At 40.4% G+C, this 26,637-nt stretch overlaps 1 protein-coding gene across 5 annotated transcripts in view; it reads left to right on the forward strand.

Annotated features, from left to right (window-relative positions):
- The window catches only part of LOC121506114 (receptor tyrosine-protein kinase erbB-4-like), a 497,295-nt gene extending 471,196 nt beyond the window's left edge, over window positions 1-26,099 (forward strand). For 3 of the 5 annotated variants that reach the window (XM_041781682.1, XM_041781684.1, XM_041781683.1), the window contains exons 22-27: window positions 617-692; window positions 949-1,095; window positions 10,043-10,140; window positions 10,310-10,480; window positions 14,286-14,571; window positions 15,325-26,099. In XM_041781682.1, coding sequence (XP_041637616.1) covers window positions 617-692; window positions 949-1,095; window positions 10,043-10,140; window positions 10,310-10,480; window positions 14,286-14,571; window positions 15,325-16,163 — 1,617 coding nt within the window. In that variant the 3' untranslated portion in view covers window positions 16,164-26,099. The remainder of the gene's footprint in view (window positions 1-616; window positions 693-948; window positions 1,096-10,042; window positions 10,141-10,309; window positions 10,481-14,285; window positions 14,572-15,324) is intronic. The other 2 variants (XR_005991613.1, XM_041781685.1) reach the window with 2 other exon arrangements.
- The last annotated feature ends 538 nt before the right edge of the window (window positions 26,100-26,637 follow it).

Below are 26,637 nucleotides of genomic sequence, written 5' to 3' on the forward strand. Positions count from 1 at the left end.
AACAATTTTAGCATATGTTTTAGTTTAAGCAGGAAGAAAACCAATTTTAGCATATGTTTTAGCTTAAGCAGGAAGAAAGCTAATTTTAGCATATGTTTTAGCTTAAGCAGGCAGGAAGCTAATATTATCATATCGTTTATCTTAAGCAGGCATGAAGCTAATATTAGCATATGTTTTTACTCAAGCAGGCAGGTAGCTTATTTTAGCATATGTTTTATCTCAGGCAGGTAGCTAACTTTAGCATATGTTTTAGCTCAAGCAGGCAGGTAGCTAATATTAGCATATGTTTTAGCTGTTAATTTGGCTGAGAAATAGTTTCCATTAGCAACTGTACTTCCTTGCTAACATATATTTGCCAAGGAGAGATTTACCACAACCAGGAGTGGCTAATAGCTATTAAAACATCAAATATGTTGTTTTATCTTGTAATGTTGCCTCATTTTCTCTAATAATTTCAGTATCATTTGTCTTATCACAAACTCGTTTATGGTGAAATAGTACAGTAGTACAAAGTTAAGACTGCATTTGAGGAATGAAACAGGAGGTAAATGGCTAAAATGTGAATTTGTTTATCAAAGATCTTTAATAACAAAACATTTCTTTCTGGTCTCTTTAGATGCCAATTAAATGGATGGCTCTGGAATGCATCCACTACAGGAAGTTCACCCATCAGAGTGACGTGTGGAGTTATGGTGGGTGTTTGCCTTAATGTTTCGTTGTTCATCTGTTAGTGCAGACGTCAGTGTTTCTCAGGCTCATACCTGTGGGAGGGAAAAAAAAATCAATGACCTGAAATCCTGCTTCCTGCATTTGCATTTTTCGCCCCCTTATCCGTCTGCTTATCTTGTTCTTTCTTGTTCTCTGGCTCTTTGTCTCACCTTCCCATCTATCCCTGTCCGTCTTTTTCTCTCTGCTTTTTTCTTTTCTGTGCTTGTTTGCAACATCCAGGAGTGACCATCTGGGAGCTGATGACATTTGGTGGCAAACCCTACGACGGCATCCCCACGCGGGAGATCCCGGATATTCTGGAGAAAGGGGAGCGACTGCCCCAGCCGCCCATCTGTACCATTGATGTCTACATGGTCATGGTCAAATGTAAGAAAGCACATTTACATCATTTTATCTACCCATGAGTAGTGATTTGAATGCAAAACATAGACATACTGCAAGGTTGTATGTTTCAAAAGGGTGAAACTATAAACTTCCTGTGTAAAAATGCTTCCTTTTACACCTTAAGCGGAGTATCTAAAGTGACAAAAGTGTGAATCATAGAGATGATGAAATGCTCATGAAATCCACCATCCTGGCTCTTTAGTGGCATTTAAGGTCATATAGAGCTTCCTGAATGGACTTGCATTGCATTCGACATTGCCACTGCTGGCTGGAGATATTTCAGGCTTGAAACCACAGTCCAAAAAAAAAAAAAAAAAAAAAAAGTGGTTCAATATTTTTACTTTCTTGCCTGCAAGAAGACTGCAAAGTGATGCCAAAGTGACAGGAAGTTGTTGCTTCCACTTATGGCCCATTCACATTGCCATTTCAAGGCATGATATTTTTGCCCTTGGGACGTTTTGCCTTCAGTAGGTGTGCCATGTAACATTGTGGGCGGGTACAGTCACCCCTTACAGTTCCGACTTTGAGGTAGTAACAATAAGGTTACAAAGGCGAAATCAGAGGAGCCAGCAATGGCACAGCCAGCATGCATGTGTGCAAATCTCTCTGTGCTCTCTTACGCTCCTGCAACACTGTAATGCAATGTAAATTAACAGACTAGGAAACCAATTTTATTATGCTAAATATATGTCTGAAGACTTTATGAGGGTGAAGTTTTGCAATGGTTTTGTTGAGGAAATGCACTTTGAAAAGGGCTAAACAAGTATTCCAGTATTTAACCCTTCATAAAACCACAACTTTCTATTTTATTTAATATTCTTTTTTAACTAGAAACTGTGTTTTGTTTTGTTTTTTCAATGAATACAAGTATAATGTGTCAAAATTTAAGTTGATAGTCACAGTTGAGCAAGTTGTGTCACCCTAGAGCAGAGCAAGGCTAGCTTTTACCCTCTGGTTTATGCTAGGCTAGGCAACAGGCTGTTAGCAGTGGTATCAGCTGGTACAAAAGCAAAATCAGACTTCTTGTCTAGGGTTCCATATGAAAGCAAATGAAAATATTTGGAGGTTGTAACAGGGGAGACTTAATCCAGAGCCAGCAATGGCACAGAACTGCTAGCAAGTGTGCATATCTCTGCTCTCTTGTGCTTCTGCAACCCTGTAATGCGATGTAAATTAACGGACTCAGACACTAACATTATTATGCAACATATATGTCTGAAGGTGTACTAAAAGTTGAGTTTTGCAATGGTCCTGTTGCAGAAATGCTCTGTAAAAAGGGCTTAAAAATGTTCCAGCACATCAGCCTTAATAAAACAGCAACTTACGTTTTTTTCTTTTAACGTAATAGTATGTGTATTGAATAAAGGGTGTTATTCACCTTATTGTTATTCACCCTTTATTCACCACAGAGCAGAGCAAGGCTAGTGTTTACCCGCTGGTTTATGCTAGGCTAAGCTAACAATCTGTAAACAGTAGCTTATTCTTTAACTATGCTGGCATAACAGTGGTATCAAATTTCATGTCAAGCTTTCAATAAAAAAGATATTAACAGTATTACCAGAAATATTTAAATTATTGTCAAAGATAACAATTTCCAGGAAAAATAATAGTAAGGGAAGGCTGACATTTGGCTGATATGGGGCGCTAAATACTTCGAAAAATTGTAATCACTTTGAGGCAAATGTACTTTAAAAGCAACATTACAGTGAAAATCAATTCAAACAGTCCTGCTCAGTGTTATAAAACACAGTTTTAAGCTCTGAGTGACACCTGAGATATTGTTAACAGTAGTATGAACATAATATCAAAGCCTATAATCCTGAAATATTCCCATTTAAAATTATACATCCAAAGCTTGTGCTATCATAACTTGTTCATTCATAACTGAATATCTCGGACTTTAAAACACATTTCCGTGTATCACAATGTTCTAGAAACAACCGTCCCTTAGTCACTGGTGGCAGTATCATAGCTAATGTTACAGATCAGCACTTCAGCAAAGAGAGATCTTGTAGAGCACATTAAATTGTGTTTATACACTGCTCCAACCTGGAGTGCTGTGTCACAGATGAGGTGTAGTTTAATAAAAGGGTTCATATTTTTAATATTCATCTGGTAAGGTGTTATTCGAGCTCTAGGGCATTGATTCAAGGCTGGAGGAGAAGCTGATATGCAAAAATACGAGATGAAAAACAAGGCAGGGAACAAGGCATGTTACAAAACTGACGAGATGCTGGTTTATGGAGTAAAAAAGCCAGTCTTAATAGGGATATAGGCCATATTCTTGTCCATGTCATCTTCCATCTGGACTACTCCACCTCCCTCATCCAAAAAACCCGCCTTTTCCTCATTCCCCCCTAAATTCTCCCATGTTTCTCCCATCTTGCACCGGCTGGACTCAGAACCCAGTTTCTGGTGTTCATGGCAGCTGAGGGACCCTCCCTCCCATATTTCCAGGAAGTGATCCAGACGTATATGCCAGTCCAGGCTTAAAAGTCTGCCAGCTATCAGCAGCTTGGCGGTCCTTCTCCTCGCACCAGTCTGGTCATTTCTGTACCAGGCCTTAACCCAACTCTGCTGGAGTGACTTTTCTGTCAGCTCTTGTTGTCTGTGTGGCAGAAAATCTCATTAACTTCTCCATGTTTACTTTATTATACTGTTATTTGCTTTCATTGTTATTCCTTTATTTAAGAATGGAGGGAACTATAACTACTATATTACATCATACATGTTTCAGTCATTTGTGGTGATAAATGTTCTCTTTATTAGCAGTTATTAATTTGCTTTTATTGCTGTTATTTGTATTTGGTGGCATGGCTGTTCTGGGATCCCCCTGTCCTTCCACAAGCCTAAATGGAAAGCATCAAGCAGGAACAGCACACATTCCTGTTCTTTCTGTGCCTATAAGGAAAGCCTGAGGCCAGAAGAGAAGCAGCAGTAAACCCAGAGCAGAGCAGGCATCACTGACAACAGAATGACGTTGACCAAGTCAGATAAGGCATCAGGGAGGAGCTGGGGTGGAGGAGCGTTGCAAAAAGCAGTTTGCAAAGGGAGCAGCAAAGCATAGCCAGGCTAGAGCAGTTTAGATATGGAAGCCTGAATGCAATTAGCCAATAGTGTGCTAAGAGTGAATCAGCTGATGAGGGCCTATATGATATTAGCTGATCTCAAATGTATAGCAGAGCTCAACTCCATAGCCTGCCTGATCTGACCCTATACACTTGATTTAGAGCCCATGGCATCACATTGTATCCTATTGAATGGTACCGTACTGTATTGTATTGTTTTGTTTTGTATTGTATAGTATCATAATGTACGCAGCATAGCGTACAGTATCGTATAGTGTTGTATCATATCATATCGTACGGTATTACATCTTAGAGTACAGTATCCTATCATTTTGTATTGTATCATATCATATGGTGACACAGCTTAGCATAAAGTACTGCATTGTACTATTTCAAACTGTGCCGTATGTTTTCATACTGCACCCTATCATACTGTACCATATCACACCATATCTTACTGTGCTGTACCCTACTGTACTGAACCATATCACACCATATCGCACCTTTATTATACAGTACCGTATCATACCTCATCGCACCATCATTATACAGTACCATATCTTACCTTAGTGCACCATGTTGTACTGTGACATGTCGTACCGGATCATGACATATCATACCGTGCCGCATCCCACCATATTGTACCATGCCGTACCATTGCGTACTACACTGTATCATACTGTATTACACCATATTGTACCGTGCCATATCATACCATACTACGCCGTATCATACCGGATTCGCACCATATCTTACCGTGCCTTATTGCACCATATCGTGCCATGCTGTATTGTACTGTAGCACACTGTATCATGCCAATTGTACTGTATTACACCATATCTTACAGTGCCATATCGTTACATACCACACCATATCATACTGTATTCCACTGCATCTCACCATATCATACCATGCCGTACTGTGGTGTACTACACCATATCATACTGTATTACACCATATTGTACCGTGCTGTATCATACTATACTACACCATATCATACCGGATTTGCACTATATCTTACCGTGCCTTATTGCACCTTATCGTGCCATGCTGTATCGTACTGTAGTACACTGTATCATGCCTATTGTACTGCACTACATCATATCATACCATGCCATATCGTTACGTACCACACCCTATCATACTGTATAACCCATATCTTACCGTGCCATATCTCACCATATCATACCATGCTGTACTGTTGCGTACTACACCGTATCATAGTGTATTGCATCATATTGTACCGTGCTGTATCATACCGTACTACATTGTATCATACCAGATTTGCAACATATCTTACCATGCCATATTGCACCATAATGTGCCATATCTTACCATACTATGCCATAATCATACCGTATTGCACAATATCATACCGTGCCATATTGTGCCGTAGTACACTGTATCGTGCCGTATCGTACTGTACTACACCGTATTGTACCATATTTCGCCATATCATACTGTGCCATATCCTTCCATACCACACCCTATCATACTGTATTGCACCATATTGTACTGTGCCGTATTACACTGTACTACACCATATCGTACCATATCGTGCCATACTGTACCATGTTGTATCATACCGTATTTCACCATATTGAACAGTTCTGTATGGCTCCATACTACACTGTATTATACCATACTCATACATGTTATACCATTTCCTACCATATTGCACCATGTCATACCATGCTATATCATACTGTACTACACCGCATCGTACCACATCATGCCATACCGTACCGTGCCTTACCAAACCACACTACACCATATCATACGGTATTGCACTATATTGAACTGTGCCGTATCATTCTGTTCTACACTGTATCATACTGTACTCATACATATCATACCATTTCCTACCATTTTGCACCATATTGTACCTTACCATATCGTCTGTACCATATCATACCGTATCGCACCATAACAAACTGTACTATGTAATACCAGATAACAGCATATCTAACCGTTCTGCACTGAAATGTATCTTATATATATCATGCTGTCATACTGTACTGTATCCCACCATGCTGTATTGTAACATCTTGCATTCTTGCAAAATAATATTTAGACAACATTAATACACTGACATGCATCTTTTATGACTCAATTAAGACTACAACAAAAATCAAACATATTGATAACTATAATTATTATGGTGTCTTGATTCATAGCGCTCTGGTGAGTAATCATACAGGGTTATGGCTTCAAATAGAAGCATTAACTTAGTACTTATTAGCTGTACCTGCCTCATTTGATAATGCTAATCACCTTCAAAAACAAACTCACCTTTTTCAGTTTAGCAGCTTCATGTAGTTTGCATCTTAAATGTCTCCTCTCTCTACTGCATGGAGTGTCACTGAAAATGGATTTGTGTTACAAGCTTTTTCATCAAAGATGAGACCTATTAGCCATTCTTTTATGCATGTATCATTTTTTATAGTATTCTTAGCACTTATGGTTTTCTGATACACAAGCACTGCATCCGGCATTTAAAATACTCATTATTTACAGCCTGTTACCTCACAAATTTAAACTATAAATGTACTGCTGCACTCAAACTTTAGTACAAATGAGAACAGCCGCAGCCGGCGCCTCAAATGCCAAATGTGTTTTGAAAGAGAATGATGAGATGCAGCTTGGAGCTTGATACCAAAACGTATTCCTGTGACAGAAATGTTAATTCCAATGGAAATGTCATAATATCTAATTGTTTTATTTCCATGTGGAACACTGTTGCCAATGGCTTTTGACGGCACCGAAAGCCCTGCAGCAGTTTAGCCTAATAACAGCGCCAGCTGATTTCTGTTATTGCTCCCCTGGAGGAAGAGGGAACATTTTGTGTGCAGTGTAAAATCTGTCTGCAGAATAATTTCATAATACTTGGGTCAACTGGGTTTCCCTAACTTTACTAAAAGTAGAAATGTTTGGGTTTTCAAATATTCCTGATATAAAACTGATCATCTTATCATCTTTCCCATAAAGGCCAGGTTTTTATGCCTCGATGATAGCAATATCAAGAAGGTTTAGGCATGAAGGGTGCTAAAGTTTCCTGATGAGGAACAAACACAAGGCTTGAGGGGACAGGGGGTGGCGGCCAGAGTCGAGCTCAACATACGTTGAGACGTGTGTTTCCAAAGTCAAGCTCGATGGAATCTCTTCTGTCCCTCGCGATATGCCCAGAAACCGCCAGCTGTTTTGGGCCCTTGGGACATCTGCCAGCATGACCAGGGGTTCGTGGTAATACAACTACCCACACGAATGCTACCCAAGGCCGTACTTACTCACCGCATCCACTCCTTACACCTCCCTAAAGGTGTGGACTCTGCTATTTTTTTCAACAGGTTATTTTTTACCAAAGGATAAACTGGTTTTATTATAAAGTCATAGTTCAAGGGTCAGAATCATTACTTGTGAACAAAATATCTCAAGAACACATTGATGGATTTCCCTCAAACTTGGCAGAAAATCCTACTCTGAAGAAAGGATTACCTTTCTTGATTTTGATAGTCACAGGTCAAAGGTCATGGCCTGTGGGCCCTATGTTCATCCCTAGGCATAATTATGATATTGCAAGAACATTTTGATGCTTTTTCGTGACTGTCTGTCTACTCTGACTCCACAACAAACTAATTTGATTTTAAAAGTTATTGGTCAAAGTCAAAGGTTACTCAACTCAGCCTCATGTTCATCCTTTCCTTGTGAATGTATCTCATGGATCTTTTGTGGGATTTCCTTCAAACTTTGCACAATAGTCTACTCTAACAAAAGGATAGATTGCTTTGATTTAGAAAGTCAAAGATAAAGGGCCTCATGTTCATCCATGGTGTGAAGACCTCACATTCCAAAACTACCTTGAGGGATTTTATTCAAACCTAGCACACATTTAAAAAATGAGTCCAGAATGAACTGATTGGATTTTGGAGGTTGTAGGTCAAAGGTTATCAATGAGTTTCATGTTTGACCCTTGCTCGAGAACTATCTCAAGACTGAATTGAGGGATTTTCTTGAAACTTTGGAATAACGTCCACTCTCTTTCCAATATACATTCATTTTATTTTGGCGGGTGTAGCTCAAAGGTTGAGGTCACTGAGCCTTATGTTTATCCCTTACTTGTGAATGTGATAGAGTGCTTTGAGGGATTTTCTTCAAACTTTGCATTTATGGCCGATCTGACTCTAGGATAAACTGAAGAGATTTGTAAGGTAACAGGTTATTTGTACGTTCATCCTTGCTTTTAAATGCAATATCTCAAGAACGCTTCCAAGAATTTTCTTTGAACTTTGCACAAATGTCCACTCTACTCAAGGATAAACTAAACACAACTTTTTGGTACAAGGCCACTTCAAACCTTCTTCTTGACCCACTTTCACTGTCAGCAATAGTATGCCTCACAGAGGGATATAACCACGAGACGGCTGTTCTACTTCATTCCACTGGTGTATTTAATGGCTGCTTTTCCTGTATTTAGGTTTAAAGTCTTTGTAACATGCTCAAAATGCAACGCTGCAATCCCTGAAATAGGCCCTAACACATCAGTACCTCAGGAAAATCTAGCATCCTCAACTTGGCAGTTATCAGAATTAGCTGAAAGAGGTCAAATGCTGAGTCAAACCGTCAAGACGGTCACGCCGCCCCCGTGGGAAGCCAGAGGGGTGCTCAGCGATCAGCTGCATTAATTCTAATTACCTGTTGACTGAGAGCCGTTGTTTGTGATTCGGTGCGCCGTCACACCGTATGCCCCGCCGCCTCAGCGCCGCCCCAATAAAGGCAAAATGGAGTTTGATTGCCGGAGTAATTGCACCTCATTTAGGTAATACGCTTGTGTGGGGGCACTAGAAGCAGGAAATTGGATGAACTGACAGGAAGACAGGCAGGTGAGAAGACAAGAGTTCAGGGTTGATTTAAGGACGGGGATGGGCGTTGATAGTCATGGTGGATGAAGTTTGGACACAATGCATCAGCACTTCTTCGCTAAAACAAAGTAAAATAATTATATTTCCACCCTAGACCACACTTTTTTTTACCACCGCTGTTGTAGAATATTTAATAGGTGTACAAACCTGAAAGGCAGTCCAGTTTTCAGACTGTCTAATCAGAGCTGAGACACCTCCTGGCTTCTCGCCTCACCTGCAGGGGTTTGCTGTGTTTACTGCAGCCTTGGCCTTAGGTAGAAAAAGTGAAAAAAAAACACCATGTTCTACTTTAATAACAACCTCGGAGTTGCCCTTGAGCAAAGCGCTTAAGCCCTCAGAATGTAAGGAACTTTATGAGAGTTAACAATATGTTTGCTCATTTAGAGTTCCTGGGACATGAAGGTTAAAGTAATACAGTGGATGCCCTTTAAAGCACATCCTTTATAGCGATATTACTTTGAATTATATCTTGATTGCAAATGTCTCTTAACCTTCCAACATTTGTTTGATTTTGTGGTTTAAAATAGAAATTCTTGCATGAATTGATCAAATAGAAGGATGTGCTCCAGCTACATTGCAGATATAATGCAGCCTTCAAATGGAAATAGAGTTGTGTCACAAAGTCTTGCACTGCAAAGGCTTGGCATTCAATTGATAACTTTAAGGAAATTCTTTAGGGGAAAGAGACAAGACCACAAAGGTGCCAAGCTAGAATAGCACTTGCTCTTTTTGGACTTATTTTGACGCACAGGAGTAGAAAGTCAACTGCAAAATTTTAAAGAAATTGAAACAAACCAACCAAGGAGATGACAAAGTTTCAGCTTCACTTGAATTTTAGCATTTAAAAAAAAAAAAACACTAGTTTCAAAATCCCTTCTTGCCAAGCAAAGGCACCCGCAATCAATCTTTCTTTGTTTCCTTTCTCTCCCTTTCTACCCACAGGCTGGATGATTGACGCAGACAGTAGGCCGAAGTTCAAGGAGCTAGCTGCTGAGTTCTGCAGGATGGCTCGTGACCCGCAGAGATACCTGGTCATCCAGGTACATTCGCCTAACAGTCTCTCAGCCAGAGCACTTCATAATGAGGCTTTTCTTTGCAACCTTCTCCTTACTGAACGAGTAGTTTTAGAAAGTAAAAACATGATTTTTTAAAAAGATTTTTTGTGTTGATTCGAGTATAACTTGCATATTTTTGTTTGTAATGGTTAAGGGGGATGACCGCATGAAGCTTCCGAGCCCCAACGACAGCAAGTTCTTCCAGAGTCTGCTGGATGAAGAGGACCTGAATGACTTGATGGATGCTGATGAGTACTTGGTGCCAAGGGGGTTCAACATGGCTCCTCCGTCATACACAACCAGGCCTCGAGTTGACTCCAACAGAGTAAGAACATTCATAAAGCATGCATAAACATGCATAACTCTGCATTTTCTATGAATTACTGCAGTAAAATTAACTAATGTAGAGTCTGTTTTCCCGTCCAACCAGAATTTCATACAATTATTCTTAGAAACAGAACCAATATTAGCAAAAGCATTTGCAAAATGTGATTTTTTTTTTTCTTGTAAGTTCACATTTGTATTATTTTCAAACTATAAATCTGAAAATAATGAAAACTTAGCAGGGCAAGAGCAAGTGTAATTGGATGAGGCCCTCATAAGGGGGTTCCTACTGTCATTGCAAATTTTGCACAATTTGAAGAAAAAAAAGTTTATGAGCAACAATAAACGCCAGACCAACCAAACTTAGCAGTACAATGAGAGTTAGTGTCATCAGCTGAAGCCCTCTTTGGGAGGTTTCCTACTGTTTTTGCAGATTTTGCACATTTTAAAGAGCAATGACAAATGAATATGAAGAAGAACTGATACCAGAACAGCAAAACCTTAGCAGGGTAAGAGCAAGTGTAGTTAGATGGGGCCCTTATAAGGGGGGTTCCTGCTGTCATTGCAAATTTTGCCCAATTTGAAGAACAAAAAAATATGAGTAACAATAAAAAACAAAACAACCAAAACTTACCCCGAATTTCCATATACAGCATGTGTGCCGCGGTGCACTGCGGAACGCTGGTGAATAAAACTGCAGAGCACTTCGCTCCCTCTCTAGTCTATCAGAGCATTTCCATAGCCAGCGCTTCAGACCGGCAGCAGCACGTGCCTGGAGCGCCACTCCGCTCCGCTTCGTTTCAAATATGCTGCAGGTCTATTTCGGCGCTGGCCGCTGCCAAAGCTCGTAAATTCACCGTCGTTCAGAAAGCACCAACCATGGAAGTTACAAGAGTAGAACATCCAGTTCTTTCAAAATAAAACACAATGCACGGACTCCCGACTGCAAATCATCACTATATCAACATTACGTCTCACCCTGCAGTGAGAGCAAAGGTCAGTGGGTCACAGAACTACAGTGGCACCTTTGACGAGGAACAGTTAAGTTTTGGGGATATTTAGCCAAAGAATTTTGCATAAAACCACAGATCCTTTAAGCAAACATGAACCTTTTAACTTCCTAATGTACTCACTCAATTGAGGAAGCAATAATATCATGGACTTATACTCGAAAGGATGATAAATTAACCCCAAAAGGTAAAATAGTCCGCTGTTGACATGCTATTCCTGCGTGAACTCGCAGTTCTCCCGTGATCTCTTCCTGATGATCAGGGCTGCGCACCGCAGCGCGGTGCTCTAGACTTGCTTCCAGTGGGCGAGGTCGCTTGCCTTCGGTCGGAGCAAACCCGCGGCGCTTCAGTGCGCGGCGCGCATGCTGTACATGGAAATTCAGGGTTAGTAGTGCAATAAGAGTCAGTGTCATCCGTTGAGGCCCTCTTTGGGAGGTTTCCTACTGTCATTGCAGATTTTTCACATTTTTAAGAGCAATGACAAATGAATATGAAGAAGAACTGAAACCAGAACAGCAAAAACTTGGCAGGGCAAGAGCAAGTGTAGTTAGATGGGGCCCTCATAAGGGGGGTCCCTACTGTCATTGCAAATTTTGCCCAATTTGAAGGATAAGAAAACAGTATTAACAATAAAAAAACAGCAATCAAAACTTAGCAGTGCAGTGAGAGTCAGTGTCATTAGTTGGGGCCCTCTTAGGGAGGTTTCCTACTTTCATTGCAGATTTCGCATGTTTTGAAGAACAATAAAAAATGAATATGAAGAAGAACTGATACCAGAACAGCAAATGCAATGAGGGAGAGTGCCTTGATTGAGGGTCTAGAAGATGCTTCTTCCAAATGACTTCTTCAGTTCACTAGAAAGAGAACCTGCACGTGTATCTTTCCTACTGTTATTTCAAACTTTGCATATTTCAATAATACAAAATCATTTTAAAGAATTTTTAAAACTAGAGTAACAACAACTTTTAAGTGTTGGTTGGGGGACCCTTGACATCAGACATCATAAGTATATTTTATGGACACCAGTCGCATACGTAAGTCCAAACAAGATTTTAAGATCAAAACTTAAGTGAAAATTTCAATAAAGTCATGCACCACCTCATCTTAAAAACACCCTTCCAAGTCCAATTGTTTGACTTCAGCTTTTAAATATAAATTGTCTTCTCCCTTTAGTGCCCGACTCACTGTCCTCTATAAGTGCCCAAGGTGGTTAAGAACTTCCTATACACCAATGATTTTGGTCTGTTAATGGCTCACCTCCATCATTTCCTTCCCAGCGTATGTGGCTTAAACCTGGGCTCTTTATGCGCTAGCTCCCCAGGCCCCAGGTTTCATTACTCAGAGCGCCATAAGCAAATAACAAGCACTTTTAAAATGCCAGAGTCGTTTACCAATAGACAATGAGTGCAGGCCCGGCTGTTTGCTTTGTCGCATATGCCACGTGCTGCTACCCCACAGCTCAGCATCTTCGGCTCCTTTACCCCCATGACCTAGTCATTTGCTGGAGGCTCTTTTTCCCTGATGAACACACAAGTAGCACAAGCACACACAGTAATCCACCCAGTTTCCTGGGTGTCCAAGGTCAACACCCCTATCACGGATTGAAATCTTTTGATTATGCAGTCAAAAGTCCCTTCATGCCCAGACGGGGGGGAAGAAATCATTGTAAGACCTATTAACTGACTGACTTTGCCAGGGGAAGTTAGTCATTCAGGTTGCGCCACCACCAACACAGTCCAATCTAGACGGTTATCTAATCAGGATTTGCTCTGAAGCTCATACTTGAAACAGAAAGCGGATAATGACCGCCTTTGAAGACGGGATAAACAGAGAAGTTTAGAGGAGGGGGAAGTTGATTGCAATGGATCGACGACAGAGCGAGTAGGTGGACGGATATAACCCAAGGATGTTTCTCCTTTTTTTTTCTCCAGTCGTGTTTTGTAGCTCTGCTTCCTGTAATTGCGGCTGCAGCGCTCCAAGTTGGCAAGAGTGCAGAGGAGTGGGCCTGGGTTAAATAGCCCAAGGCAACCTAACACAGTACCACAAGAAGCCCTCTGCTTCGCATGTCATGTTTTGTATTTTCTTGTGGGGTTTTTTTGTTCTTTTTGAGGTTCAGGTGTTTGAATTGCAGCAATGCCTGGCTGCCCCTCACAGTCCCTTGGGGCTGATGACTACACCGGTAGAACTTTGTTGGAGAATTCTACCTTCAACGGGCAGCTGCACAGGTTAAAAGTCTCACTTCCTTCGCCGCAGGTGGCGTAAAACGGGCTTAAACTGACTCAAACTTTATTATTTTTGGCATCCACACAATGTGTGCTTGTTGAACTATGGACATCTTTACTTTGGATTCTTAAACTATGCTGTTCTGTCAGAAATAGCTGAAAGTGTCTTACTAAACAGACATCCAAGTTTCCAAAGTGGTTAAGACAGAAGAAAATCAATCTACAAGCTCAAAGGGCTATTTGAAGGTCATTGTTTTACATTCATACCAAATCTTGTCTGATAGTGGCTGTTTCAAGTGGTTAATCCTTGATTTTTAGTGCTTTGCAAAAGAAAAAGGTACAAATTCATAGGGCATTGTCAGCCTAGGTAATGTCCACATGCCCAATGTATAGAGGCTAGACCAGGTTCAAATCACGCCTCACATCATACTAATGTCTGTTGTTAATGCTGGAGTCACAAAAAGCATACAGAAATGAATAATCACAAATCTATTCAAAAATGCTCAAAGTTATCTTACCACTGACTGATTTACCAGGGTCTCTTTACCAATTAATGCTGTGTCTTTCTTTGCAGAACCAGTTTGGCTACCGAGACGGTGGTCCAAACCCCGCAGAGGGCTCTGGGTCAAGTGCCCAAGCCTGCTCAAACCAGGAAGCTACTGGTGGACCCCTCCCGGCCCTGGATGACCAGCGCTGTAATGGGAGCTTACATAAGAAGAGCATGAGCCAGGCCGGGGGAGAGGACAGCGGGGGCCAGAGGTACAGCGCCGACCCCACCATCTTCCTTGGAGACAGGGCGTCCAGAGGGGACACTGATGAGGATGGATACATGACACCCATGAAGGACAAAAGCTCCTCAGGTACCTAATTTTTCTTATTCCTTACCAATCTGTAAAAAAATAAGTTGCCATGGGAAGAGAAGTTGTACCAGCAAATCATGAGGCACTCACACAATTTGAGAGTTAAGCATCCAAGAAAGCTTGCCCATTCTACCTTTTCTCTATCCTGTCATCTCTTTAGTCACTCAGACAGTAAATCTGATCTTTTGTAGTATATTCTGCCTGTACATTTCATTTCATTTCATTCTATCGATTAAAATTCCTACCCAGTTCCCATCAACGGTGCATGTCAGCTACTACAGAGTCATGTTTTGCCTTTGATCATAATTCAGTCCATCGGCCCTGCTCTCGCACTGCCGTCTTTGATTTTCGAGCAGCTCAAAATATAACAAAGCCTGCAGCAAAATGCATCTGATGCAATGTCAAGGAGCGGAAGAGTGGGCAAAATCAATAGGTTTCGCACCCCACTATTATCACGCTTGGAAGCAGTGAAGAGGGGTCATTTGCTGGCATTTTCAACTCCGGCAGATGGAGTTTCCATTGCCAAGGAACCACTGGCAAGTTGCCCGTCTGGTCCTGAGTGGCGCCCATTATCACCATTATCATCTCCATCTTATCTCCTTATTACAGAGTTATCTTTCTCTCAAGCTCTCACAATTACCATTTCTTTTGTTTTCTACTCTCTTGATTTATTTTCTATTGCTCTGTTGATCGTATTCTCTCAAACTCCTTTTCTCTTTTTTCTTCCTTTCCTTTTTCCTTTCCTTCCTACAGAATACCTGAACCCCATTGAGGAAAACCCTTTCGTATCAAGACGTAAGAATGGTGAAATCCATGCCTTGGATAACCCGGGCTACCACAGCACACCAAACAGCCAGCCAAAAGGAGAGGATGAGTACATCAACGAGCCCCTCTACCTCAATACCTTCCACAACCCCGCTGAGTTGGGCCTAGAAGCCCTGAGGAGAAATGGTCTGCCACTCCCCACCCAGCCTCCTTCTTCCATCTCAGCCACAACTTCAGGTTCCCACCTCCCACTTACCATCCAGACCAGCCTGCCCCACTACCCCCTCCCCTCGGCTCAGCCTTCTCCATCTGGCATTGCTTGCCTCCACGGCCCACCAACCCACATCCTCCACACCCACCATACCCTCAAACCTGCAGGACAACCTGGCAATCCAGGTGGTGCCGCTGCCATCCTGAGCCAAACAGGAACTTCTGCCCAAACCCAGGTGTGCCAGTCGGGCACCCTGTCGACTTCAGCAACCATTGGGCATGGCAGCCTGCCAGCTTACCAGAGCTTAACCACAGCTCACCCTGCCAGTTTGCTGAAGCACGGAGGATTAACATCAGGTAAAGCCCCTGGGAAGAAGCTGAAGGTGACCTTTGACAATCCAGAGTACTGGCAGCACAGCTTGCCTCCTAAACCGTCAAACCAGGCACTCCCTGATGGCGCCCAAGGTGGTTCCACCAATGCCAAGCTCTTCTATAAGCAGAACGGACATATACGGCCGTCTGTAGCTGAAAACCCCGAATACATGTCAGAGTTTTCCTTGAAATCTGGTACCGTCTTGCCGCCTCCACCCTACCGGCAGCGGAACACTGTGGTCTAGATCGTGCCCATTTGCCGAACTTTCCTCTATTTGACTCTAGCCTCCAGCAATCCTGAATTCCTCTCCGGTTCCACTGTTCCACACAAAAGGGAAAGGCCTCAACAAGAGCCCATCCCTAATTCTTTCCAAATAACACGCCATCTACTGTAGAGTGTAGCAACATCCGGAGGAAGTGGACCGAACCGAACCAAGCAGACCCAACTCAGACTCTCCAACCTTCACTACATCCAATCCAGTCCATTTTCTGTTCTGTAGATAGAGACTGCGCTCCATGCCACTGAGGATGTGAAGGTTATGGAAGTTTTTTGGCGATGTAATAGTCACACAGCCAAGGACATACCGTGTCGTCCCATCAAAGGAAACCACAATGGGCGTCAAATAAGATGGATTCAACTTCGAGGGCCTGAACTCACTGCCAGTCACTGCGGTGTCAGTTTCACGAGAGGAACAAAATGTTTTATTATTCTTCTTTTCCAGGTCGGGGGATGAACATTTCTCTTCAGAGGGGCTTCTGAAATAAGCAAACAGATGGAGCAAGTACACTCTGTTAGATGTCAAGATGTTTTGTGAATGACCTTGTTGAAAAAGGCGAAATATGGAGGAAAAAAGACTGAAAGGTTTAGTCGAGAGAGTGACTTCCAGAAACATTAAAGTTGGAGCACTGAAAGCTGATCAATCATTCAATCTTTTAGTGTACGGGATATACCGTACCTTCACAAATTTTCCATTAAATATGTGAAATTCATCTCATCTTTCTACTGTAACTGTGATACTGTGACGGCCAAAACTACAATGACCCCTCCTGTCACATTTGTAGTCAAACCATGGACTTTTATAACTTGCCTAAAAAACACAAGGCATCTGCTGTTTTCTGTTTCTTGCTTGACTGCTGTCTTATTTAAAAAATCTGGTCAATAGCAAGTCTTTCCAACCCAAAGGTAACAAGGGAATAACACACTGTAAACAACTCTATAAACACTGGTTGCATTGCTGAAAATATGAAGTTTTATACACTGGTTTTCCCTTCGGATCTTGAGGCATGAGCAAAGGGTGTGCAAGGCTGGTTAGAGAAACTGCTGGATCTGCTAAATAGTTTGATAAGGCCATCCATGAAGCAGCCAAACTAAAAATGTTGATCATAAAGATGGATAGTGATAAAAGAAGGAAATAGAGAAAGAGAAAATCTACAGAGAGGGGATCGAAAGTTCATGCAGGCTGCTTAATGAAGACCGCAAGGAATGAGCGAGGCAGCACCAGCAGAGCACAGAAAAAGACTGCTTTCTTTGTGTATGTGTGTCTGGTTTAGTGTGGATGGAAGGATTTTGTGTATTGGCATATAAGCAAGCCAGGGTTACTATACTCGTCAGTAGATGGACTGTGAACATTGTGCTATACGGCTGTAGTCACGCATTTCTAAAGATGGTGGTTCCACCGCATAAAAGCACCAAACAGTATTAGATCTTTTGGAGGTTTTGAGGCTCTTGTTCATTGTTTTGCTGAAAAAGTTGGAATGTGGAGGCCTCATGAAGGATCTCTTGACACGCAGGAAGTCAAATTTGAGTGAATCCTTTGCTGAATTGTGTTACCTCCACACAGCTTCTGAGCTGATCTGTTTCAGTGTTATCTGATAGACTTCTCTTGACCCATACACTTAAATAGTAGTAAATATGTGTATACTTCAAGTGGAGTGGCGATTTTAGTCGCAGGTTAGGCCCCGTTTACACGACAACGTTTTCGAGTGAAAACGCAAAAGATCTGTAGCATTTTGGCTGTCCGTCTACACTGCAACAGCGTTTTAGTGCCTGAAAACGGAACTTTTTGGAAAAGGGCTCCAGAGTGGAAGTTTTTCAAAAGGCCCCCATCTCCGTGTAAACAGGGAAACCGGCACTTTCTGAAAACAGACATGCGCATTGCGGCTGCAGTAAATATCCATGCACGGAGTAGTCTTATAACGCATGCGCAGATGGGAAGCCAAAAAACAAAACAAAGATGCCCAACGCCAGTGTACTGTGCTCCTCTCTCTTTTGAATTTAACTGTACTTCTCCAACAAAGTGTTGATTTACTTCACCATCAGTTGGATATTCTGACTTGACCCATACGCCGTCGAAGGGCAGCCCGAAGGCAATATTGGACATTGTAAAATCACACCGCCATCTACTGGCCTGGCATGTATACTACATCGTTTTTGGTGTTTCCTGCAGTCTCGTGTGAACAGTCTCATTTTGAAAATGTTGCCGCCTGAACGTGGAACTTTTTGGAAACAAAAACAGAAAACAAAGCAAAACGCTGTCGTGTAAACGGGGCCTTAGTCAAGCTACTTTTGACCGCGTTGTCTAAGTATGGGTAAACACTAGATGACTTTCAAATCTTATCTGATTTTCAAATTGGGTGTAACACAGAACCTCTTGTGATGGCCATTTCAGACTGGTTGCATGACAGCTGCGTTAGACAGCTGATTTTCATTTCGGCATGCATGTTATTGAGACAGGGCTTGCAGACTCCCTGCATTAGCGCCCCATATGTGCATCTCATGAGGCAAGAATTTGGACTAAGTGGTTCTCAGATGGTGGGTCAGGACCCAAAAGTTGGTCACATTGTCCTTTTCAGTAAGTTGTGCAGGAATTCCTGGGAAAAAAAATTGTGCCTGGCTGCAGACCGTTCATCTCTGAAGGCCACTCTCATCGGTCTTCTGTTCTGAGACACCATCTATCTCAGAACGTAAATACACACTAAAACACTCCAAATAAAGTTAGATTAAACTTCCATTAAGAGTTAGGGTAAGAGTTGGGATACGAAGAGTTAAAAGTTAAAAACCTGACCTGCAAACTCTGATGCAAAACGTTAAATAAAGCTGAGTAAACAGTCTGAATACAGAAAAAAGCTTGGTCTACATGAAAGCACTCTAATGCAGCAAGTGTTGCTAACAAAGCTCAACTGCATATGCTACATATATGGAGCTATGTAATTACTGTATCTAACATAGCAAAAGCTAAGCTCACATAGCATACAAAGTATGCTACATATCTACATCATTTATGTGCTAAATTAGCTTTAGCCACATTTGCCAAAGCTCACATTGCTTAAGCTAACTTAGCCATAGATAACAGAGCTAAATTGTTAGTGTAGCTAAAGCTAAGCTCACAAAGCAGCTATGTAAGCTATGTAGAGACATTATTTACATAGTTATGTTTGCCAAACATGGAAATACGTTGTACCGGCAAATTATGGCACTTCCTTTATGAGATACACGGTGTCTCGGATGAATCATCTGTGAGGGTGGCAGTCAGAGTTGTTAGAGAAAAACTCTATTCTCAGCCAGTAGGCCCATGTGGGCCCCATATGGGTTGTATGTATATGGGTCCTCAGTGGCAGGTTCCATGGCCTCACCTCAGTCCGTGCCCCCTTAGTCTTTCAACCTGTTTGAGACCAAAATAGGCTCCATCTCAAATAAAAGTCCACATGGGCAATTACAGTTGGGGCCACCATGGAACCCGTAGACAAACCCACATGGGGCCTGTATTTACAGTCTGCATATGACCCATTTGGGTACTATATGGACATGCTGGCTGGGTTGTTTTGTCCTGTCTTGTTTATTTGTCATGTTTTGTACTATCCAAGGTCCATACTTTACCACTTCGTAGTTGTAGTTTCTGATTGATGGGTCTTGAGGTTCAGCCAGTTAAAAACTACTGATCTAGAGAATAGAGGGCTTCCCCCAAGCTCCACTTGTCTCTTAGCCAAAATAGACAGGAAAATGATAAAAGAAATGCTACGTTTACCTGGTTTAGTAGAAATGTATATTAGCATTGGTAATTCAGGTTACAGGGGGGATCATCACAGTAGGGTTACGCTTCCAGCATTGTGCTTTTCAAAGTGGTTGGTGTGGTTCGCATTTATGCAGAGAAACTTGCCTCATTGTCTGAGTTTTCCTGGCTCAGTTATCCAATTAATCAAGCCCCTTGTAAGGAGATTGGGAGCCATAGCACGCCACAGAAATCACACAGCAAACACACAACCAGTCTGAAATGGACTATGCAACATCCAGTTGGTGATGCTTCCCAGGTTAACTGTTTTCATCGGCTGTTTCAGGTATTAAATATCAATTAAAGGCTTGATATTTAAGATTTCGGATTGGAAAGGTTCTGACTCAACTGAGAGCAGTAATACCACAACTTAAAGGATTATTTGGACAGCGAATTGGTTGGGACAAGCCTTGAGCCATGCCACACCTTTCTGATCATTTGCGGGTACAAATCGGGGCTGAAATCATCTTGTACATTCCTAAGCTTAGATCAATAACCACACAAAAACTCTAGGCCATTTCTGACTGACATAAAAGCTAAGGATAAACTTAAAAGTGCCCTTTTTGGTTCAGGTTTATGAATGAATGTCTTGAAATTTTGAAGGACCTAATCGAGAAGACGTGAGAATCTGATCGGTCTCATTAGTAGTAAGTTTAAGATAATTCTACTAGGCAAGCTCTGAATTGGTGAAGTGCACACTGATTTTGTGTTTTGTTTGTTTTCCATGGAAATGTCTGGTTAAAGTTGCTCTGTCCAGTATTTTCAAACTCCTTTAGGTGATACAAAGGCACTGATAGTACTTGGTTGGCTGTGGCCTGTTCTCAGTATCCCTCATCTTTGAGTCTTTTAAGCCTCTTCAGAAGTATGCTTTTTACTTCGACTTGTTTTTGCCCTTTTACTCCCGTGTAAATAGAGTACACAACTGATGCCTCTGCAGGCAATCTGCCAGTCAATGCTGCTATAAGCGCTGGTGTTACAGCCATTATTTCTTCCGCCAAGCCATACCGATTCATAAGAACTGTGTGTGGGAAAACACCAAGTCGGTAAGCTATGGTTTGCCTCAGAGGTTGTTGTGCAATATTCCCTTAGAATAGTTTCATAGTTCAGTCAGTATCTTGTAGTTCCTGAACCTCTAGTGAGTTTTCCCAGTCATAATGCATGTATCATTAACATTACTGTGTAGTCATTGTTTCTTAAAAGCTTTTTCATCATGCTGCGGCATGAGCAAAGCCTTGTCCCAGCTGTTTTCATGTGTAGGATGTTTATTTTGTGTATTTTAATGTGTGTGTGTGTGCGTGAGTGATCCTGTGAGTGCATGCAAAGCTGCACATTTTCCCCATGGAGCACTTTGATCAAACTCGTGGGTAGAAAGAAAAGGATTTCCACCCTCGTTACTGAAATATTGAACTTGTTTATTTGCTCATTTACCACTTCAGAAAGATAAAGTCTTTCCCCAGAAATCAAACGAAGGTACAGCAGCCAGTTCACCAAGTCGACAGTTTTTAAGCGGTACTGACCAGCTTGAAGAATGTCCCTGCTTCCAAGTTTTGTGTTTGCTTTCGACAGTATTTATAACGCTGCTTTGATGATATCATGATTATTTGATGAACGAGTATTTTGTAATCCCGTTTGGAGCTCTAATTCAATGAAATGGAGACAGCATTTAATATCAATGTGAAATATTTATGGTGTGCTTGAGCTTGTTTATACAGAGTGATGGAAGCCGCTGCCAAATCTGGGTTTCGAGACAAAAAAACAGAAAGTGCGATGAAGCGAAAAGAAACACACATGCCTCAGTTACCCTCTTATTTGGTCTGATTTAGACTGCAGACCCAGGATAAAATATACATTTGACTGAAACTAAAGCAATGATGAGGATAAATGACCAAAAATGTGGTGTTTTTGTCACACAAAAGCCTTGTTGAACTCCAAGGATGAGCTACAAACTGTTTTATTTCAGGTAAAATTGATGATTTAACCCCTATGCTAATGGTCTTGTTGTTAGCCTGTGCTGCTAACTATCTCAACCCTAAACACTAATTACAGCTACTTTACCATTCTCACATGGTGGCCATTTTTTCTTATGTCATGCTAACTTTGTTAGGCTGTGTCTTCAGGTATTAAGTACTATGTTTTAAAGGAATGAGACCATTTAACCATTTAGAAGCAATAGAAAACACTGCATCTAATGAGAATTTCAAGCTAACATGTTAGCATTATTTTTAATAACCCATAGGCTATCGTTGAATATCAGTCCTTTCCATGGCCAATATCATTGTTAGCAAGGAGATGTCTAAATGCTAGCATTGCTTGATGACAGTGTTGTAAAGCCAGATAGCAAGCTAGTACTTGCAAAAGGTAGCAAAATGCAAACATTAGCCATTGTCTGTTATTAGCTAATTAGTTATCAAAGAGATGTTCATTATTTTTAATTTGGTTCTGCCTTTTCTATGGTATGTTAAAAACTTCCAAAGGGTAATGTGCATAACTGGTAACAACTAAAATGCTAACATTACTATAAGACATTGTTGTACAAACGTTTTGGCAAGGTAAACACTTAGCTACAAAGAAAGTGAAGATGCTAACATGGCCAAAAAGTTATCAAAGTTCATGACATTACAGTATTTAGTCTGTTTATGCATTTCTATTGTAAGCTATGACATTTTCAATAGGTATTAGCATTAAACTGCCTTCTAGCTAACGGTAATATTGGATAGAAAATAATGACCGCTAAAATGTGTTGTTTTTAACAGCTAATGGGTTTTCAATTTTGTTTGTAATTTGAAGCATAGGCAGACATCCATTGGAATTTTTTTTTTTTTAATTAAAAACTGAAAACACAATGTGGCCAGTAAAAATTTCAAGCTAACAGGATAGCATTGAATTTGGTAGTCCAAAAGCTACTGTTAGAAAAAGGCTAGTCTTCAAACTCAGACATTTCCATTGCTAATATCATTGTTGGCTACATAGTGTATAAGTGCTAACTAGCTTAATGACAGTGCTAGATAGTACAATAGCATAACTGTAAACGTACCAGCTAGTTCTAGCAAGGAATGGGGGAATGTAAACATTAGCTGTTGTTGGCTAATAACTACTTGGTTTTCAATAGATGTTATTTTTTAAATCCAGTTTGGTTTGATCTTTTCTACTGTTTGTTAAAATCACCTAAAGGTATATTGTGAAAACCTCGCCAAGGTCAGTGCTACAAAGAAAGTGAAGAATGCTAACATGGCTAACAAACTGACTGTTATTTTTTACAGTATTTAGTCTTTTTATGCCATTTCTATTGTAACTTATGGCATTTTCAAATGGTAATGTAAGTAGTAATACACTTTCTAGCTAACAGTAACACTAGATAGGAAGTAACGAACGCTTAAATTTGCTGCTTTTTAACAATATAGCAACTTTTTTGGTTCTAACTTGAAATGTGGACTGGAAATCCGTTTGAATTTTCTTCTTTTTTTGAATAATGAACTGAAAACACCACTTAGCCTGTAAGATATTCAACATAGCATGACAGTGTTGCATTTTGTTGTCCATAAGCTACCATTAGACAAAAGCTAATATTAAAACTGAGCCATTTCCATGGCTAATACTGTCTCTCACTAGAAGTGTCTAAGCACTAACTAGCTAAATGACAGAACCATATGATACAATGGCATAACTCTAAACTTACTTAGCCAGTACTAGCAAGGAATGGGGGAATGTGAACATTAGCTGTTGTCAGTGAATAGCTAATTGATTATCAAATGTTGCACCTTTTTTACTGTATTTTAAAACTCTGGCAAAGAGTAATGCTAGAAAGAAAGAGCTAACATAACCAACAGGTTATCAAAGCTGTTTTTACAGTATTTAGTCTGTTTATGCCTTTTCTCTTGTATCCCAAAGCATTTTAAAAGGTGATGTTAGCATCAATCTGCTTCAGCTAACAGTAATATTAGATAGTTATTTAAAAAACACTCAGATTTGCTCATTTTTAGATATGTGGTATTAACTTGTGATATAGCCTGATATCCATTTCAGTTTCCTTAAATTATTGATAAAAGCTACTAATATCACCGTTTAGCCGGGGAAAATGTCAAGCTAACAGGATAGCATTGAATTTGGTAATCCCTTAGCCACCATCAGGAAAAAAAGCTAATTTGAAAATTCAGCCATTTTAATGAACAATAGTGAGTTTTCAGATTTAATACATGTTATTTTGGGGTTCTTATTGTTAAGTAGGCAATTAGATAAAGCCAAAAACCAGGAAGAGAGAGTACATAATGGTGTGTTGTTGCGAGTCATGCCTGAGCAGCCAGTTTTGACAGCAATAGCATTTGTAAACAGTGCTAGCATCACCGCTAGAATATTTGGCACCCCCTTTTTTTTTTTTTTAACAATGTTTAGTCACTTAATGCCTTTTTTCTGTCATTTAACATTTTCAGAAACTAGTGTTGGCATTCAGTCACCTTAAGCTAACGCCAATCTAGCTGAATTGCTGTTCTCTGTTGGTGACTATTCAAATGTGTTGTTTTAACTTTAACATTTGGATTTTTACTTTTTAATGTTCATTTTAGTGTTTAATCTAGAAATAATTTAAATAATAATAACTTCCCATTTTAAATAGTTATTATAGCAATACCATTTCAGTCCCTTATCTCGCATCAAAGGAGAATGGCTGCCATGTGAATGTGGTCAAAGGCAATTCAACAACACAATCATGACAACATACCTTTTTAATGTTTTGGTCCGAGCCAAGGTGCAGAGGCATGTAGCCGTGTTGTACTGAAGTCAATTTGTCATCCTCAGTCATAATTTCCCATGTAGGCTGCGGTGTAGTCTAATGTATAGCTCAATTTCACCTTGCATGGTACCCAAGTGAGTGTTTCACTGCCCTCCATCTTTGTATTTCTTCATTAAAGACACTGTATTCAAATATCTTACCAGGAAAGTGGGCAGTGTGGGAGGAAATAAGCTGATTATTCTGATTTTACTGAATTCAGTAGCACAAACTTGGAACTCTTATTTCTGAACTCTTTTTGTATATTACCTTATATTATTGAGTTTTGTTTTCTCCATATTATTAAGGATGTTTTTCTTCAAGGAAAAAGACTTGAATCGATATGATTTTACCACTATTGTGTTTGTTTCTGCAAATATTTAACATGCAAATTTTTTGTTGTTTAGCTAAATTGCACAAATCATTGCTTACACAAACAGGGGTCATACATTCATCATTGTTGTGTTTTAAATTATCGAAATCAGTATAAATGTACAGAATCTGTGGGGTTTCCCTCCAAAACTTATCTAACACACTTCAACAACAAATGTGAATAGTATTTTTATAAAAGCACTGAGACGGCCGAAAGTGGCGAATTTGTAAATAAGGAGGCGATGCTTTGAATTTATATGGTCTTCTCTCCTACTGCTGTTTTCTCCTGCTTATACCAACTTGTACAAAAAGAGGCGTACATATTTGCTTTATGTAAGTGTACCTTTTTGACTAATGGGACTTTGATTTCAAAAGTGCTTGTTGAACCCTTTTCTCACGTGGAAACTCTGTTCAGTGGCCCCTTTTTCCAGAGATTCGTGGCTGTCCTCATGTAACATTTAGGTCTAGGTGAACACTGTTAAAGTGACGAATGGTGAAAAGTGGCGAAAGGGGTTGTTCAATTCACCCAGTACGTCTGTCTCCTCTCCTCTTTACCTTTCATATCTCATTTATCCTTCATTAATGGGAACACCAAACTTCTTTTTTCTGTTTTCCAATAGAACTGACACCAGTGCTGCCAACCAACCCGGATTAAACTGGGATTCTCTTCTCTGCTAACTTTCTACTGGAAAATCTAACTGAGCCAAGTCTGACCTCCACCTCTTCCCTGAAAGGCAGAGCACAGCCTTTACAATACAACCTCTCTTTATGGGTTCATTTCCAGTTTATTTTGCATGCTTTTAGAGGAGGCATAATGGAGAGAAGACGTCCCCAAGTATCTCCCCTTGACTTCCGTTAGCTTCCCCCCTCTTATGTCTGAGTTATTTGAAACCATACCCAAAGCTTTATATCATAGAAATACCGTTCCTCATGTTTGTTACATGAATCTGTCAAAAGTATATTTTTAATTTAATATAAATAAAGATTGATTCAGTATATGTGCTGTGGTTTCTGTTTTTTGTGTTTGACTTGATTTCAAACTTTAAAACATAATCTTGAATATAGTGGTCATAGTTGAGGAAAATGTGCAACACAGACTTTACTGGCATTCTTATAAAAATTTTAGCTTATAGATCTTATTTTGTTTAATATAGATGCATAACCAATACAAAAATATGAACGGAATTAAGTCAAGGCAAAAAATACTACTCGTAACTTGTTATTGCAGTTTACAGTGCTAGGGTAAAGTGGCATGAACGTACGCACCAGTAGAAATTATTTCAAAAATCATTCTTCATAGGTGCAAAAAACGTGTGTACAATGAAGGATAAAATATTTGATAAAGTAAGTCCTTACTGAAAACAGTACCTTCTTACCATATGACAATGATGTTTTATTTTAGTCATTAAAACTGCCTCTGGAGGGATTTGATTCAATTATGTTGTAATCACATTTGGGGCATGTTTGGTGTGTTTTCAAGCTTCAAAACAGCATCTAAGGTTTGAATTTTGTGGTCATGGTTGAGGCAAATGTGCC

Source organism: Cheilinus undulatus, linkage group 24 (genome assembly GCF_018320785.1).
Source record: "Cheilinus undulatus linkage group 24, ASM1832078v1, whole genome shotgun sequence".
Classification (NCBI taxonomy): Eukaryota; Metazoa; Chordata; class Actinopteri; order Labriformes; family Labridae; genus Cheilinus; species Cheilinus undulatus.